The sequence below is a fragment of the Phalaenopsis equestris genome, unplaced genomic scaffold (assembly GCF_001263595.1).
Source record: "Phalaenopsis equestris unplaced genomic scaffold, ASM126359v1 Scaffold000761, whole genome shotgun sequence".
NCBI classification, from domain to species: domain Eukaryota; kingdom Viridiplantae; phylum Streptophyta; class Magnoliopsida; order Asparagales; family Orchidaceae; genus Phalaenopsis; species Phalaenopsis equestris.
Window position 1 is genome coordinate 4454841 of NW_018165201.1, and position 16334 is coordinate 4471174.

Here is a 16334-nt window from a genome sequence, read left to right on the forward strand (position 1 = left end):
TTGACTTTAGTTGAAGATAGATTTTCTTAATAGAATTTTAGAATTTTTATAATTTATTATTATTATTATTGTATGTGCATCATAACATATATGTAAAAAAAAAAAAAAGGTTAGGGGTTAGATATGTAAATACACAGGAATTGCCGGGTATGTACGTAAATTTTCCTTTTTATGTTTTTATCAAAGCCATTAACCATTAATGCTGATTAGTTCTAAGTAAGACTTATTTAAAATTGACTATTATTTGCATTCAATCAGTTTTTGACTAATTATAAATGTATATTTAAATGAGTTAAAAATTAAGATAATATACAATTAATATTTAGGAACTATCACATTGCATCATATAAATTTCTAAAATTTAATTTTGCAGTGGTTTGCTATATAATTTATAAATTAAAGGCAAGTGGAGCTCAGGGTGGTCAAAATACTATATAATTATGTCTACTATTAAAGTTTTATTTTTAAAATTACATACATGCCCAATTTTTAGGTATTTGTTAATATGTCTGACACCTAATTTGATATGCATATTTCATGTGTCTTTAATAAATGTTTATCATTTAGCATAATTCACGATGCAATTTTGAATAATAAACATACCGAATTTAAATTCATGATCATCAAGGCCTCGATAAATTTATGTTCAAACTGGTCGTATCGACAAGACAAACACACATACCAAAATTAGTTTGATCCAAACTCAATAAAGGCCGAATCAAACCATAGATGAACAATTAGAGGTTTTCAATCGTCAATGGAATGGTCAAATATAATAGTCAAATTGAACGTCTCGACCAGAAGAGTCCAACAAGCCTATGTTTTCGGAATTCTAAGATCTTTAAGGCACGAAAGTCATTTAAAAAAATCTTTTATGATCGAAAGGATTCAATATAGACAGTCTGATCAAATGGTTGGAAACGTTAGTCGCCAAAAGATCAAAATGTTAATCTCCCAGAGCTGATAAATGGACAATTTCTTTCCACCCAAAAAAAGGAAAGAGAAGAAGAGGAATTCAAGGGTCTGCTCTGAAGAGAAGGCTCGCCGATAACTTTCGGGTCTTGTAGTCGTCGATCACTGTTAACCGCCACTAGCAGTCACCATATATTACAGCCAACCACCGACCACTATTTATTATCATGATGACAGTTATAACACCTGTGTTTTCATTTAAGACGCATACTGACAAGTGTTTATTTTGGTGTAACATAGTAATCTTATTCGACGAGTTGTAAGAAAATGGTGTACCCTTATACTTAAACACTTATAGTGGACTATTCTGACTGAGAAAAACCCCATGATTTTTTTCCATTTCAAGGTTTTCAACGCAAATAAATTGTTCTCTTCTATTTTTTTTTTTATTATTTGTGTGTATGTGATCTCCGTGCTACACTTAGACGTTAAACCATCACTCTTTTCGCCGCAAATTTTCAAGCACGTTTTTTATTTTTAAAAATTAATAAGAGTGATATTTTTTATGTCATATTAAATATTTGAATATTATACATAAAAAATATGAAAGTTTAGGTGGTTGATATGCAAATACATAAAAATTGTGTCATACGCACGTAAATGCCTTTTCTAATGACTATGACCGGTCTAGGACTTTGTCATGTGTAAGAAAAATGGACATGATTTTGATTTGTGTAATTTACATACATACCTCACAATTCTTAGGTATTTGCATATTTAACACTTTATACTTTTGTGCTTTCATATTATTATTATATATAAATAACAATACTTTAAACATTTACATTGAAAATATGGTTTAAGAAATATAGTTTTATTAAGTCAAAAGAAATTTTGATGGCCTATCATTAAAGGCAAAATTAAAATATTGATCTCGAAGTATGATCTCGAAATTTTGAAGCCATTCCATCATTTAAGACACTGGTCTCGAAGTATGACACGAATCTCTAGATAATATTTTAAGCAAAGAACATTCAAACTTCCATTAAAAATCATTCAAGAACCTGATTTCAAAAAAAACTTTCTTTTGATTTAAGAAACCGACCAACTCGATGAGACAAACACAACAACACCAAAGATGATCCTCCAATATGAGTCAAATCAAGCCCAAATTGAGCAATGTCATTTTTGGAAGCTCCAAGTGCCCTATTGAAAATTCAAATAGATTTCAAATCTAACAAGCTTATTGTCGAATTGAGCATCTCGACGAGACAAATCCAACGAGTCTAAGCTCACTCAATTACAAAATCATCAATGCATTCAAATGTCGACAAAAATCGATATTATTGGTGTAACAGCATGAGCTCTCAGCTATCAAGATATTGTACATCGTGGCCGAATGGCTTCATGGTTATGTCCCACTACTGTAACTTCCCAGGAGGTCACCCTTCTTAAGACCGCATCCACATGAGCAAGCTTAACTATCGAAACTCCAACCGACGCCTTGATGTTTGAGAGTTCGGCTTCATTCTACGTAAGAAGTTTCACAACTGGTCCTCAAAATAATTTGTGGAAAATTGTTGGCGCAATTTATTCATATTTTGAGATCCAAAATTTACATAGCTCCATTCGATGTGAAGTTTACAACCCCTTCATCACCACTTATCCATTATATTTTTATAAAAACCAACACTGAAACACAACAAAAAGAAGCCATAATTCTAAGCTGGTGAGTTCAGCTGATCATCAGTACTGCGACTACTATGCTGACTCTTCTCACTATATCTCCTCTTAATTGCATTCTTCACCTCCTCCTCCTTCCTATCAACAAAATTCAACAGACCTTTCAAGCTTCCCAGACGGACTGGGCGCTTCAGACTAGGCTCAGCCGGACTCAGTTCCGATACATTGGACTCAGTCACCTCAGGAGAGATGAATTTCTTGTACTGACAGATGATTCTCATGAAGAAGATGAAGAGGGCGATTGCGCAGGAAGCGCCACAGATGAGGAAGAGGCCCCAGAAGCTCTGGAGGCTCAGCTGGTTCGACGCGATGCTGGAGTCCGGCGAGTCGCAGCCGGTTCGAGTCAGCCACTTGTCGTGGATTCTTTGGAGATCGCCGTTTTCCGATAGGCCAAGGATGGCTGTTGAGAGGTCCACTGCAAGAGGTGAGTCTCTTTGAAATGCCTGTCAGTGAAGTTTCAGTCAGCCAAAGCAGAGATTAGAATCGAAATGTTTGAAGAAATCAAAGAAAATATTTGTTTTTAGACAGACTTACATGCATGCCACACAATTCTAATTTATTCACAAATCTAACATGCAAAGTTTGATATTTACACTCACAACACATTGGTGTTATAAATCTATGCATGAAAAGATATATATGTCACTTTTAAGAAGATGATAATTGTGATATTTTTGATGTGATGTTAAAGATTTGAGTTGTATGAATGTAAATGTTTTATGTTTAGGTGTTAGATATGTAAATACATAAGACTTGTGTGGTGTGCATGTAAATGCCCATTGTTTTTTAAATCATCATAGACCAACTTCAAAGTCATCTAATACTCAAACACGCGGTTATTGGTTGGAAACAAAGTTAAGAATTCCAAGAATATGAATCGGATTCATCTAATGATCAAACATACAATTCGTTGGTTGGAAATAAAATGTAGAATTTCAAGATTATGAATCAATTTAAGAGTTGTCTAAGGATAAAACACACAACATGTTGGTCGGAAATAAAGTGAAGAATTCCGAGAAGCCAGGTGATGCAGAGCCAAGCACTCACCCTGCCCAAGAGAAAATTTAGTCATTTATGGGAGATATAGAACATAGAATACCACCCATCGTAATAATATTCATGTTATTATTACAATAACATGAATAATATTCATGTTATTATTCAGAGAGAGGGATGGAGAGAGAGAGAGAGAGAGCATACAAATCCCCATCCACTTTTTGTGAACTCTTGACCAACAGTCTTGTACCTGCAATAGGCTGACAAGAAGAGCTCGACATAAGGGAGCTCATCTACAATGGCAGCAACACCACCATTATTTGGCCCCAAATCAAGAGCATTTGCATAATCGTCTGGTTGTTTCAGGGTTTTTAACCTTGACTCAGCCACGCCAAACTCCTGTATAAGATAACTTTTCGCAAAAGATCCGACTTGGATGCCAATTGGATCAGAGCTTGATATCAGTTTATCAAGCCCATCGACCCTTGTTGAAAGCTGTTGGACGGTGAGGATCGATGTGAGACTCGCAGTGTAGCTCGAATTGATTATCAGCACCACAAAAAGCCATATGATTAGCACGAATCTTCCAAGAGTGCTAACCGTATTTTCTCCTGGTATCGGATGTAAGTATTGTTAGAAGAATTCAGACAAGAACAACGAAAAGACGATAACCATATTTGAAATTTTGTTTGACAAAAAAGCAAAGGGGTTGGAGATGTTTACTTACTGTGAGCAAAAAACATTGTTGAGAAGCTAAACCTGCAAAATTACAACAAGAGGGTCATTTTTGCAAGAACATAAGCTTATGAAGAGTGAGAGTTTGATCTATAATAATCATTGTATGTTTGAAGGAGAAAATGCATGCTACAAAGGAGCTTAGGTATCAATGCTAGTTTTGAAACCACTATTACTAACTTTTTAAAAGTGAAATACAACTTTTCATGCATGGGTTTATGACGCCAAAGTGACTTTAACATGAATATCAAATTTTAGGTGTTAGACATATAAATACATAACATTTGTGCGGTATATATGTAAATTTCCCTATATATATATATATATGTGTGTATAAGGAGAAAGAGAGATAGAAAGAGAGAAATTTTTGTTATGCAAATGATACTAACCAGCATATTGTCACGAGCTGCCGCCTCGGAGATCCACGAAAATCGGTGTTTAATCGATGTTCTAGTATCCAAACAACTACACCAACTAAAAGAAAGAAAGATCCTGTAACACACCACATCCATAGGCTGAAAGGCTTGAGAAAAGCCCAAGGAGGCGAGCTTCTCTCTTTGACCAGAGCAACTATCACAAGTCCTGATTCAATGTATGGCTGTGTAAAATCCACAATCCTTGTTCTGTTTGTTACTATTGCAATGTCCCCAACAGCCGCATCAAAGTACTAAAAAACAAAAATATTGTAAATCACACATTCAACTATGACTAAGTTGTTGTTTGGTATGAGAAAAGTGTCAAAATGATTACTTAACTCTTTGCAGAAGGTCATTTTAGTCTCACAGTTTATAAAGGTGTCAAATAAGCCCCCAGACTTTTTAATATAGCTTGAAATGGTACTCAAGGAGGACTGTTTTAGCACTCGTTAAAATAGTCTGGGGATTAATTTGACACTTTATAAACTTTGGGACTAAAATGACACTATGTCAATAGTCGGGGTAATTTTAACACTTTACCATGCAGGATTTTGGCAAAACCATACCAAATGATATTTTAAGGTGTTATCAGACTTTGCATTTAATAATTCAAGATTTGGATTGAACTACTAATTCTGCTAATAATGGGATTAAAGGAATTAAAGCTGTAGTATTTAAAAATTCAGTAAGTATTCTTAAACTAGCAATATTCTTCTTAAATAGACTCTTCAAACCTAAGATGAAGCACATAAAAAAAATGATATAAAAATATGTTGCATTTGGGCGAATAAATAAGACAGCAAATTAAATCAGTCATAGAACATGCAAATTCAAAAAAACTTGATTTAAAGAAATACATACATTATCGGCAACCTTCTGCACAAGTTCATTATAGCTGGGATTTTCAGATCCATCTCCAAAAAGAAAAAACTGCAAAGGAACCGGATAAGGTAATAAGCTTATTGCAGCTTTAAACACATCAATAGCATAACCCCCAACACCATCCGGGCTATTATCTTTCGTCACAAATTCCTTAAAACTCGTTCGATAAGGAACCCCGATCCGTAGATTCTTTCCATTGTTAGGAAAAACCCATCCACGTGGCTTCGTTGTGCTCTCTCCAGGCCAAACGACACCATAAAGTTGGAGGCTACTGGCGGAAATGTTAAGAGGCTTTCCATACAGTGTTTCAGGTGCAACAATCGATAAGCTCGAATAATTCGACCAAAAACCAACCCTCCGCAAACCCGTCCCGGCGACATTAAGAATATCGTATGCCGGATGGATCAAATTCCCATCTGAATTGAACTGAATTTGACCAATTAGACCTGTAAAGCTTGCAAGTTTCAATTTTTTTAGTAGATTGCTTCCTCCATCGAAGGACTGAAGTGCAGATAAATGCAACGAGCTTCCGTTTGCATCGTTCAATCTAGGATCTTTAGAAAATGAAACAGCTCCCCCCTCATGTAGAAACTGGTCAACAGCATGGGCAACAAGCCATACAGTATCATATGCATATAACCCATACATGTTTAAACTTGAACTTAGATCTCCATTCTGAATTAATTTATTCCATCTAGATATAAATTTTTGTTTGACATTTGAATCCGGCGCATGAGAGCGGAGAATGATGGCCCCTTGTATTAGACTCATTGTGTCAGAATCAGGACTTACTGATGAGTCCAAGACTGAAGAGAGGCAATCTGTGGCTATCCACACATATCCAACATTAATCATTCCAAGCTTTTTTGCAAGTGAAAAAACCAACAAGCCTGTATCAGGATTTGCATGAACTACGAAAATTCGAGATTCCATCAAGTTTACTTTAACCAGCTGATCATTTATTTCATTGCTATCAGCATTAGGAGTTAATGCTGCTTTATAAGAGATCTTAGCAAGTTTAGAAGAAAGCGCATCGCCAAGTGCTGAAACACCTCCCCTTCCATAATCGTCGTCTTCGAAGATGGCGATGACCTCTCTCCATCCATAATATTCGATAATATCGGCCACAGCGTTCATCTGAAAATAGTCGCTTTGGGTTGTGCGAAGGAAGTATGGATACTGCAAGGAATCCAGCGCTGGGTCCGTGGCGGCGAATGAAAGAAGAGGGATGTGGAGTTCGTTAACGACGTGGGAGATGACATGAGCAATCCCAGAGGACTGTGGACCAATTATAGCAACTACATCATTCACCATTAGCTTCAAGGCTGCAAAAATAGATTAGAATAAAACTTATCAAAGGCTTGTAATCTCAAAGATATTAGGAAAAAAATGTAGAATATGGGCAAGAGTCTTCCATTTTATGGATTGGCATTGGTAACATCTATAGGCTTTACAGAAATTAGGATTATTTTCTGTAATTTTAACACACAAATATGTGCAAAACAAACTTTAAAATCAAAGAGAGATCGCAAGCGTCAATCATTACCCATCATTAACTTTGTTATCTTGCTATTTGGGATTGACTTTATGAACCCTCATTTTAATTGAATTCCAATGAGAGTTGCACGAGGTGTTAACCTTATTCATTACATACTAATTTTCCTTTCTAATCCCTCATCCATAATCTTTTGTACATGTTTAATAAATGCATTTTCGACCCATCATTTTACATGTCCAAATAGCCTAAATCTATCTTTCATTACCTTATCTTCAACACGATATTGCTTTCCTATCCCTCTAATATAACCATTCCTCAATTTATCTTCTCTAATTTAACTACACACCTATCTTGACATCCCATCTCTATCATGCTTGGCTATCAACTTGGCTCTCCAAAATAAACTGCCTAAAGTCAACAAAATAAATAGGAAACTTTAAAATGCAGCTTTCATTAAATTGGATGAAGATTTATATACATACCACTTAATTCTAATGTATTTACATATCTAACACCTACCCCTCAATTTTTACATATATGCCGTCTTACCACTGCATGAAAAGGTGTATTTCACTTTTTAAAATGTTAAAAAGGTGGTATTTTTTATGTGATATGACAGATTTGGGTGGTATAAATATAAAAAAAGTAGAGTTTAGGTGTTAGATAAGCAAATACATGAGAATTGAGTGGCATGTATGCAAATGCCCAACCCAAAACTAATTTTCTTACCTTCAACGGTACCAAGAAACCCACTACACTTTGTGTCTTGTGCGATAACATTTAGCCTTGTACCTCCAAGAATGCTTGAATCTGCATTCACATCCTCCACCGCAAGCTGAATTGCCGGCCCGGCGGCCCTCCCAATAGTAGAATTGAAGGTAAAGAGAGCTCCAATATTCACAACTCTTGGTCTTGAAAGGCTTCCTGTGCCATTCTTCTCCACTGCCTCTCCTCCACACAGAACAAACAAGAAACAAACAGCCAACAAAGAACCCAAATCCATGGCTCAAATCCAGAAGAACCAACTGCCTGCTCACCCCAACCTCAGCTGTTGAAAGTACAAAGGATTCAAGAACTTCTTCCAGTTACAGTTGAGTGAGCTCTGAATTTAACTAACAGTTTGAGAGAGCATTAGCAATACTAATTAACTAATTACAACAATAATATGTGACTGAATCCATGAAGCAAGTCATATAAACCAAAATACCACATCCACGGAAAGAAGGGGAAAAAATACAAGATCTCAAAATAACAAACATACAAAAAGAATGTCAAAATAAGATTCTCAACAAAAAAAAAAGAGAAAACAGAAGAAACCATAATCAAAACATCAATCTTTACAAAGTCTGCAACTTTCTTTCAGAAACCATAAAAAAAATGGGAAAAAAAACAGAAAAATCGAATCTTGGCACTGAAAAAAAGGAAAATCAAAGTTACTGGGCTGCGTTAAAGAGAGAAACAGAGAAAAAAAATACCGAGGAAAACTTGAAGCCCCAATCCAAGTGCTAGACTAAACGAAGACGAAGGTGTATCTGAAGCATCTGAACGTCTCCTGTGAGAAGTCGCAGCTCAAATGTGACTAAGTAAGGAAGACAACAACTCAGGGTCTTCCATCCAATCACTTTTAGCCTATCTGAGTCAAGCAATATCTTACGCCATTAACTAAGCTTGGAATAAAGGAAAAGCACGGGAAGAATCACCCAATCTTCTGACTCTGGGGTTCTTCGGAATTTGAAAGCTTTTTTTTTTAATTAAATAAATAATTTGATTTGCCAATATGTTTTGAAGCTGCTGCCTAGCTATAGTTGACCCGTTTGACTTCTATGCTAAACTCTATATGTTTTATATAACCAACTAATGAATAAATAGAAACTAGAATTTGAGTCTCAGGTTAAAATTGGGGTCTTATTGTTCGTCAGAATTTGATATTGATGAATAATATTTTTATCTATTTGTAGTTAAAATTTAAAAATATTTACTTTTTTTTATTAATTTTTTAAATGTTATTTTAAAATCTATTTTGCTTAGACTTATTTATAATCTATCAATCTCTTGTTAGTTTCATAATTTCTCTATCAATCATGACCCCTCTGATCGAGTTCAAGCCAGGTTGCAGGTCGGCTAGCTAGTTTGGCAAAATGTGTAAATTTACATGTTTGTCTTTATTTTAATTGGAGTGTTATAGGTTATTCTTGCCTTTTGGCATGCATTTTTATATTCATAACTGATTTTGACACTTTTTTTTATGGACAATGGCTGGCATTCGCTTTAACAAGCTGGTTGGCTCTGCGTGTTGTGGTTGGTTTGCCTTAAGAGGGTCGGTCGGCTTGCTTAATTATTATTTTTTAGTGATTTTTTAAAATATTTGGCAGAGTTGTTGAGAAAGTTTCACGTTGATACTTATGAGATTGTTGGGGGTACTGAACCTTTGATCGGTTGTTGGCGTGGATGTCTGCTTCTGGTCGTCATGAGTGACCCTTTGGTTGTGTGGCCTTCAGTAGCTCGGTAACCGTTCAGTCGGCTAGGTGGTCTTCAGCCAATTGAATTGGCCATCAGTTGCCTGGACTGACTATGAGTAATTTTGGCCGACTCTCAATCATCCTTTGAATTGAACCATTAAATTGTCTCAAAATTCATGCTAACTATTTTAATATGTAGCACATAACAAAATATAACGTTAATATAATGATAATGAAATTTGTTATGCGTTGTTAATTAATTCTTTTTTATTTGCCTCAAAATTGATATTGTAAACAATACAGGGGCTTAAATGTAATAATAATTTTTGCAACGTGATTATCAATTTAGAATCTGCAAAAGTTTGTGGGGTCCACCAAGCCCGCCCACCGTGTCAGACTTTAATCATCATTATTTTTTTTAATTTAATCTGCTGTGAAAGATTCCGTTCACGTTCGTTAATTAAGGTTTCTTTATTACTATTTAAACATTTTTAAAAAACTATAATTAAATTCTTTATCCGGAGAAGGGTAAAAATATAATTTTATAGAATTAAAAGGTTACTGGGACTAATGTAAGCAGGTCTGTGAATTTAGCTCAGAGATCACTTTGGGTCCGATCAGGACTAGATCAAAATAAACAAGCTCAACTACAAGCCGAGCCATATATGAATCGTCGCGAACTAATTCGTGACAGACGAGTGGTTAATTTCATCTATAAAAGTTATGTACATAATACTACATAAAATTTAATATAGGAAGTCACAAGCCTATTTTGAACCGATTTGAGTTGGAACGGATTAAGTAACTCAATTTGAGCCATTTAGTTTTAGGGTTGGTTTGGGAGGGTGTCGGGGGAGCGGTGCAGGGAGCGGCCGCGAGTTCGACCGTTTGGGAGTGCGTCGGGGCAGCGGCGTCCCGCTTTTTTAGTTAAACGCAGGCCACAGTTCATGTTCGAGGGTTACTTTTTACGGAGCGAATCTTGTTATTTGCTCCCGCTCTCGCTCTTCTTCGATGGTGTAACTTCGGGTGTGTTTGGGGCAGCTTGTGAGTTTCAAGATAAGTTGCTTATCCTGAAACACAGCTCACGGTCTGCGTTTAGTGTAAAAATCAAACGCGGTTTCGCATAAGCTGGCGAAAGACGTGAACCAAACGGTACGACTGCGTTTTGAAAACGCAGCCCACACTGGGCCCTTCGTCTTTCTTCCTCTCCTAAATTCTCCTTTGCACGTTGCCTTCTTCCGCACCCCCTCGCACAGTGCCTCCCTAATCTTCTTCATTTGCCTTGGTCAGAATATCATAATAATTATATATCCTTAGCAATTATTATGATCCTTAATATATCATAATAATATATTAAAAAATAATAAAATAATATATCATAATAATTATATTTTTATAATTTAATAGTTATTATATCAAATAATTGTATAAATAGTAAACGGGAGATGCTCCTCATTTAAGCCCGACCCGATAAATTCTTGCCTTACCCGAGTATCTATCAGAGCCATTTCACTATTAATTTTATTTTAATTTAATTTAATTATTATTGTGTATTGTTGTAAAAAGAAGAAAAAAGAAACATCACTCATTTTAATTTTAAAATGACTTTTTCAAACAAAGACAGAATGATCATTTGTCAAGAAACAATTCTCACTGACTATTTTCAAACTGCCGAAACAAACAACCAACTAGCTTCCCCGTAGAGGCAGCTAAGTTGCAGTTGCCCTAAACATACCCTCAATTTTAAGCATAATCAAGTTGATTACAAGTTGAAAAAGATCTGAATAACTCAATTTGAGCCAACTCGTTTCGATTTAGAGTCAGATCAGCTCAATTCAATTTTGAACTGGCTCGACTCGAAATTGAGTATAATGAGTCATGAGCCAATTTTGAGCTACACTACATCTATTTCAGCTTATTTCGAGCCAACCCCAGCTCGACTCGAAATAGAATTATGTTGCGAATATGGAAACTAGTCCACTGTTCAAATTAGCATTTTCTCATGTTTGACAGCAAATTATTTGATTCCTTCTATGATTTGCTACAGATGAGAAAAGTAAATAATTAATGAGTTTCATTAATTATTTAATTAATTCCTTAATGGGTCTAATGACATGATGAAATTAATAAATAAGCATGCTAGCTCCCCTTGTAATCTCCATGGGGATTTGGTTTTCCTCTGACGTTTCTTCTTATTGATGGTAGCTCTCGGGTTGAGAGAGAGAAGGAGATGAGAGAGAAGAGAGGATATTCTTCTTTCTTATAATCGTCGAGGTGATCAACGGGTGTAATCCTAGAGTAATAAAATCCTCTGCAGTTTCGTTTACGTAGGCAATTTGTCGAACCACGAAATCTGTGTGTTTCCATTGTTTTCTGTTTTGCGAATTTTTTCTCGATCCAGTTTTTTTGCTTTATTGTCTTCGCTTTTTCACAACAACTGGTATCAAAGCTCATGTTCGGATATGAGAGAAAGCGATGGCCAGAGATTATGTGATGACATCAAGGATCGAGAAGTTTAATGACACAGATTTTAGTTACTGAATGATACAAATAGATGACTACCTCTATAGAAAAAAATTTCATCTTCCGTTGTTGGGAAAACAACCGAAAAAGATGGATTCCCTGCCAGAGAATCAGACTTGGGAGCTAAAAAAACTTCCACCAGAGAAGAAGACATTGCACAACAAGTGTGTTGCACAACAAGTGTGTGTACGTGTGTGTACCGGGTGAAGACTGCGTTTAATGACAGTAAGAGGTACAAGGTTAGACTCGTTGAAAAGGACTTTTAACAGAGGCATGATATTACCCATACAGTGGGAGTTGTAAGCAGAAACACGAGTAACCCAAGAAAGAGCTTGGAGGTACAAAGTTATGTTGACGATGATATGCTGACTAAGGGTGTTACTTTTGAAAAATTGAACTTGTGCTCAACTTCAGCTAGCCTTCTGGCATGAAGACCGGGGCTTTGAGTTTTAGAGGTGAAATATATCATGTTTGAAGAAAAGGGCGACGTGACTAGTGGATGAAGTCTCAAAATGAGAGATTTGTTGCGAATATAAAAACCTGTCCACAGTTGAAGTTGACATTTTCTCATGTTTGACGACAAATTGGATTTGATACTGTCACTGTTACTAACAATTTTAGGAGATGCTCGCCAGGTACTGCTTCACCAAACGAAAACTTTCGCATGTGTCGATGTTCACATCAACGAAATGGAGGTTCAACGTCTTCTCAAACGAAACTTTACATTACTTATGTGATATGTTAGATTTGGGGGAAGAAACATAAAAAGTTTAGATATTATATGTAAAAATACATAACAATTAGATTGTATGTATGAAAATGCCTCTTTAGAAAATTATTATGAACAAAATTATTGATGCATGTATTATTTCACACATTGTTGCTTATTAAAATGTTGGCAATAATATTCATGGAGATTAGCATCTTTATTTTGTGCAAAAAATTCATCACAAGTACAAATTTATAAGTGATGATGTGTCAACGTTAGCATTAATGTCAATGACATACGTCAAATTTATAAGTGATGATGTGTCAACATCCTAAATGATGACAATCAATGATTTTAACAAGCATCAACATTAATATTGATGGTGGGTGTTGATGACTTATGTCAATGTTATTAGTGAGATTGTATTGAAGGAGATTATCAATTTGTAAGCAATGCAATGAATCAATGTTGTTAATGAAAAAGTCAACACATGTCGATAGTAGGGTGACCGTAGTTTTCAGATTATCATTTGGTGAATGTGATGGGGAGATCGTAGTTGAGTGACAGTAATGGCTAGAAGGTTGTGGTCGAGTGAACAATAATGTTGGGGAGATAGTCGTCAAATAATGATGATTGGGAGCTAATAATTTAGAGATTGTGATTAAAAATAATGATGATTGAGATATTTATTAAAATTTTCAAAATTTACACTATTGAAAATTGATAATTAGCTTAAGACCAATAAAATCTTCTTTTATTTGCTATCTTATGATTGATTTGCTTGGGAATGCTGTTTTAATACGCTTTGTCCAACAGCTGAAATTTGTAATACTATTGATGATATTATTTAAAATATAGTAAAAATGTGGTTATCCTATGAAATAAAATTATTTTTATTCAATATTTTAAATATATATTTTTAAAATTTTATATAATATTAATATAATAGTTGACGTGTCATCAATAATTTTTTATTAAACATGGATCTTGAGTAATCTTTCAACTACAAATTCAATATTATCCGGGCTTTCATTTAAAAAGTTTATAGTGAAATTGAATGTCTCGATAAGAGAAACCCAACAGTGTCTAAATTGGATCAATTTGGGTTCCATCAAGTCTAACTCAAGATGTTTAAGCACAATTGAAAACTTTAAATTATTGATTAAATGGTCAAATGAACTCCAAATTTAACACATTTATATTTAAATTGAGAGACCTGACAAAATGAATCCAATAAGCTTAAGATCTCTTAATTTTGAGATCATTATGATACCTAAATTATTAGAAAAATTAAATATGATCAATGAAGATTATGATGTACAATCCAATCAGGTGGTTAGTGAAGTTATGTGCCAAAAGACCAAAAAATCCTACCCTAAAAGCTATAAATAAGCACACTCTCTTCACTTGAAGAGAAAGATAAGAAGAGAATGAGAAGTGAAATTTCAAAGTATATTCTTAAGAGAAGACCTAAGGAGTAACCACCAGATTGCATAGCTGTCAGCTATTGCGGACCATTGGCCTCCGCAGTCGTGGGCCATTGTTGACTATCATCGCCTTTACCACCCGCCGCCACCAACTACAGGCTGTTAGTGACCACTACTTTGCAACTGTTGTAGCCATATCCATTATTGTTGAATTTCCTAGCACTTGTACTTTTTAAGCTATCTAAAGACGAGTGTAGTTTTTCAGCGTAAAATTGTAACCCCGTTCTTCCATTCCTGAGAGAATAATCGCACTCTTGTACTTACAAACATGCAATGACTTACTTTGACTAAGATAGACCCCGTGTTTTTTTTTTCTTTTGGAGATTTTTCCACGTAAAAATTCTGATGTCTTCACGCGCTACTTTTATGTTATTAAAGTGTGTGCTAAATTTTTGTACAACACTAATATCTCTAACATGTTAAATATTTACTCTACGCTATGAATTTTTAGGCACACAACAATATTCTAGTTGTAATACCTCCATAATCAATTAATTTCTTGTATTCCTTGTTTGCGATTTTAATTTCACTTCATTCTCACCAATTATGAACAATATCATGGATCGGTCACTCAATTGTTTCAATATATATATATATATATATATATATGTATATATATATATATATATATGATGCATTTATAAAAGCTCTAGCAAATATAAAAAAAACTAAAGAAAAATTATTTAATTTTTTTTGGTTTTTAAGCTAGTGAAAAATTGATGGTGCAGAAAATATTAGGATTTAAGAAAGAAATTTGATGGCCGATTTAGTAGTATTTAATAATTATCAAGTCAAATAATTTCTTGGTATTCCATGAGAATGTTCTTGCAATCGTCTATTTTTGCAGAAAATATAACGTTTGGTAAATTGGATGTACGACCGATGGTTGTGTAGATTACACCATGCCACTGGATGCAAATGTGGTTGGATTCACGTCGTCATCCATACTTCAGGACGTTTCGGGTATCACACCCTATACTCGGGGGGATTCGATATCTAGATCAGAGGGAACTTACAACTGATAAGCAGACGCCTGACCAAATGATCTATATATATATAAAATTTTATAGGTGTGATAAATTTTTCTAAATATTAGAATGACTTTCATTAAATTATCAAATATTAAGAGGTGCTGATACTTCATGAACAAATTCTCATCATGCGACACGAAACCCGAGGTATGTAACGGATCTCAATGAACTTTTTTTAGCAAGAAACATTCATTTTGATAACGAGTCATCTAAAAGTACGATTTCAACAAAATTATAGTCAAACTGGCCGGCTCGATGAGAGGAACCTAATGATATCAAAACTAGTCTGATCCGAGCCAAATCAAACTCACATCAAGTCATTAAATCACACTTGAAAGTTTTTGGGATATATTTGAACGGTCAAATGGATGTCGAATCCAACGAGCTTCCAATCGAATCAAGCGTCCCGACAAGACGAATCCAATAAGTTCAAAATTGTTTAATTGTGACATTTTTAAGACACTAAAAAATCCTTCAAATATTATTTAATTGATGGAAGCTCTTCATGCTGTCCAATCAAAGTGGTTCATATTGCCCATTAATTGCAACTAATTCGATCATGATTTGAGCAAATTTTGAAAACGGTTCGAGCGAGATTTAGTTTTAGTGCAAACGAGATTCAAACTTAGTTCAAATAACATTTGAACATTGTTATGATACCAACTATGATGTTTAATATTTTTAGACATTAGTAAAAATTTAGGTGCTATATCGTAAAATTTAAAACTATCGTGTGAGATATGTACATTCATATATTTCAAGTGCTACATCCTCTAATATCTTATAAATATTTATATAAAAAAGCCTTTGAGATATTTGATTAGTTCAAATATTCGAACTTTAAATCACAATATGCCAAATTAAAATGGCAAAGGTCCAGATTGAAAAAAGAGGCAGTCGAGTCCGTCAAGTCTTCACGCTGTTTTAACCAGGACTCAAGGTT

At 34.7% G+C, this 16334-nt stretch overlaps 1 protein-coding gene across 4 annotated transcripts; it reads right to left on the minus strand.

Annotated features, from left to right (window-relative positions):
- Nucleotides 1-2056: 2056 nt before the first annotated feature.
- Nucleotides 2057-8886, minus strand: LOC110031015 (glutamate receptor 3.4-like). 4 transcript variants are annotated; one of them, XM_020734036.1, is made up of 7 exons: nt 8658-8886; nt 7912-8230; nt 5664-7009; nt 4776-5053; nt 4379-4410; nt 3856-4262; nt 2057-3098 (listed from the first exon to the last, which is right to left on the minus strand). In XM_020734036.1, the coding sequence occupies exons 2-7, from the start codon at nt 8183-8185 to the stop codon at nt 2634-2636; spliced, it is 2802 nt and encodes a 933-aa protein (XP_020589695.1). In that variant the 5' UTR covers nt 8186-8230; nt 8658-8886; the 3' UTR covers nt 2057-2633. The 4 variants fall into 4 exon arrangements, with proteins under 4 accessions (XP_020589695.1, XP_020589697.1, XP_020589696.1 ...); XM_020734038.1 differs by having other exon boundaries at nt 7912-8284; XM_020734037.1 differs by having other exon boundaries at nt 7912-8294.
- Nucleotides 8887-16334: the final 7448 nt, after the last annotated feature.

Excerpts from the sequence above, each read along its gene's own strand:
- LOC110031015 (XM_020734036.1), bottom strand. The coding sequence starts at position 8,185 with ATGGATTTGGGTTCTTTGTTGGCTGTTTGTTTCTTGTTTGTTCTGTGT. Across the intron at positions 7,010-7,911 it reads GTTTCTTGGTACCGTTGAAG|CCTTGAAGCTAATGGTGAAT; the intron begins GTAAGAAAATTA and ends CTATTTTTGCAG. Across the intron at positions 5,054-5,663 it reads TGCAGAAGGTTGCCGATAAT|TACTTTGATGCGGCTGTTGG; the intron begins GTATGTATTTCT and ends TTTGTTTTTTAG.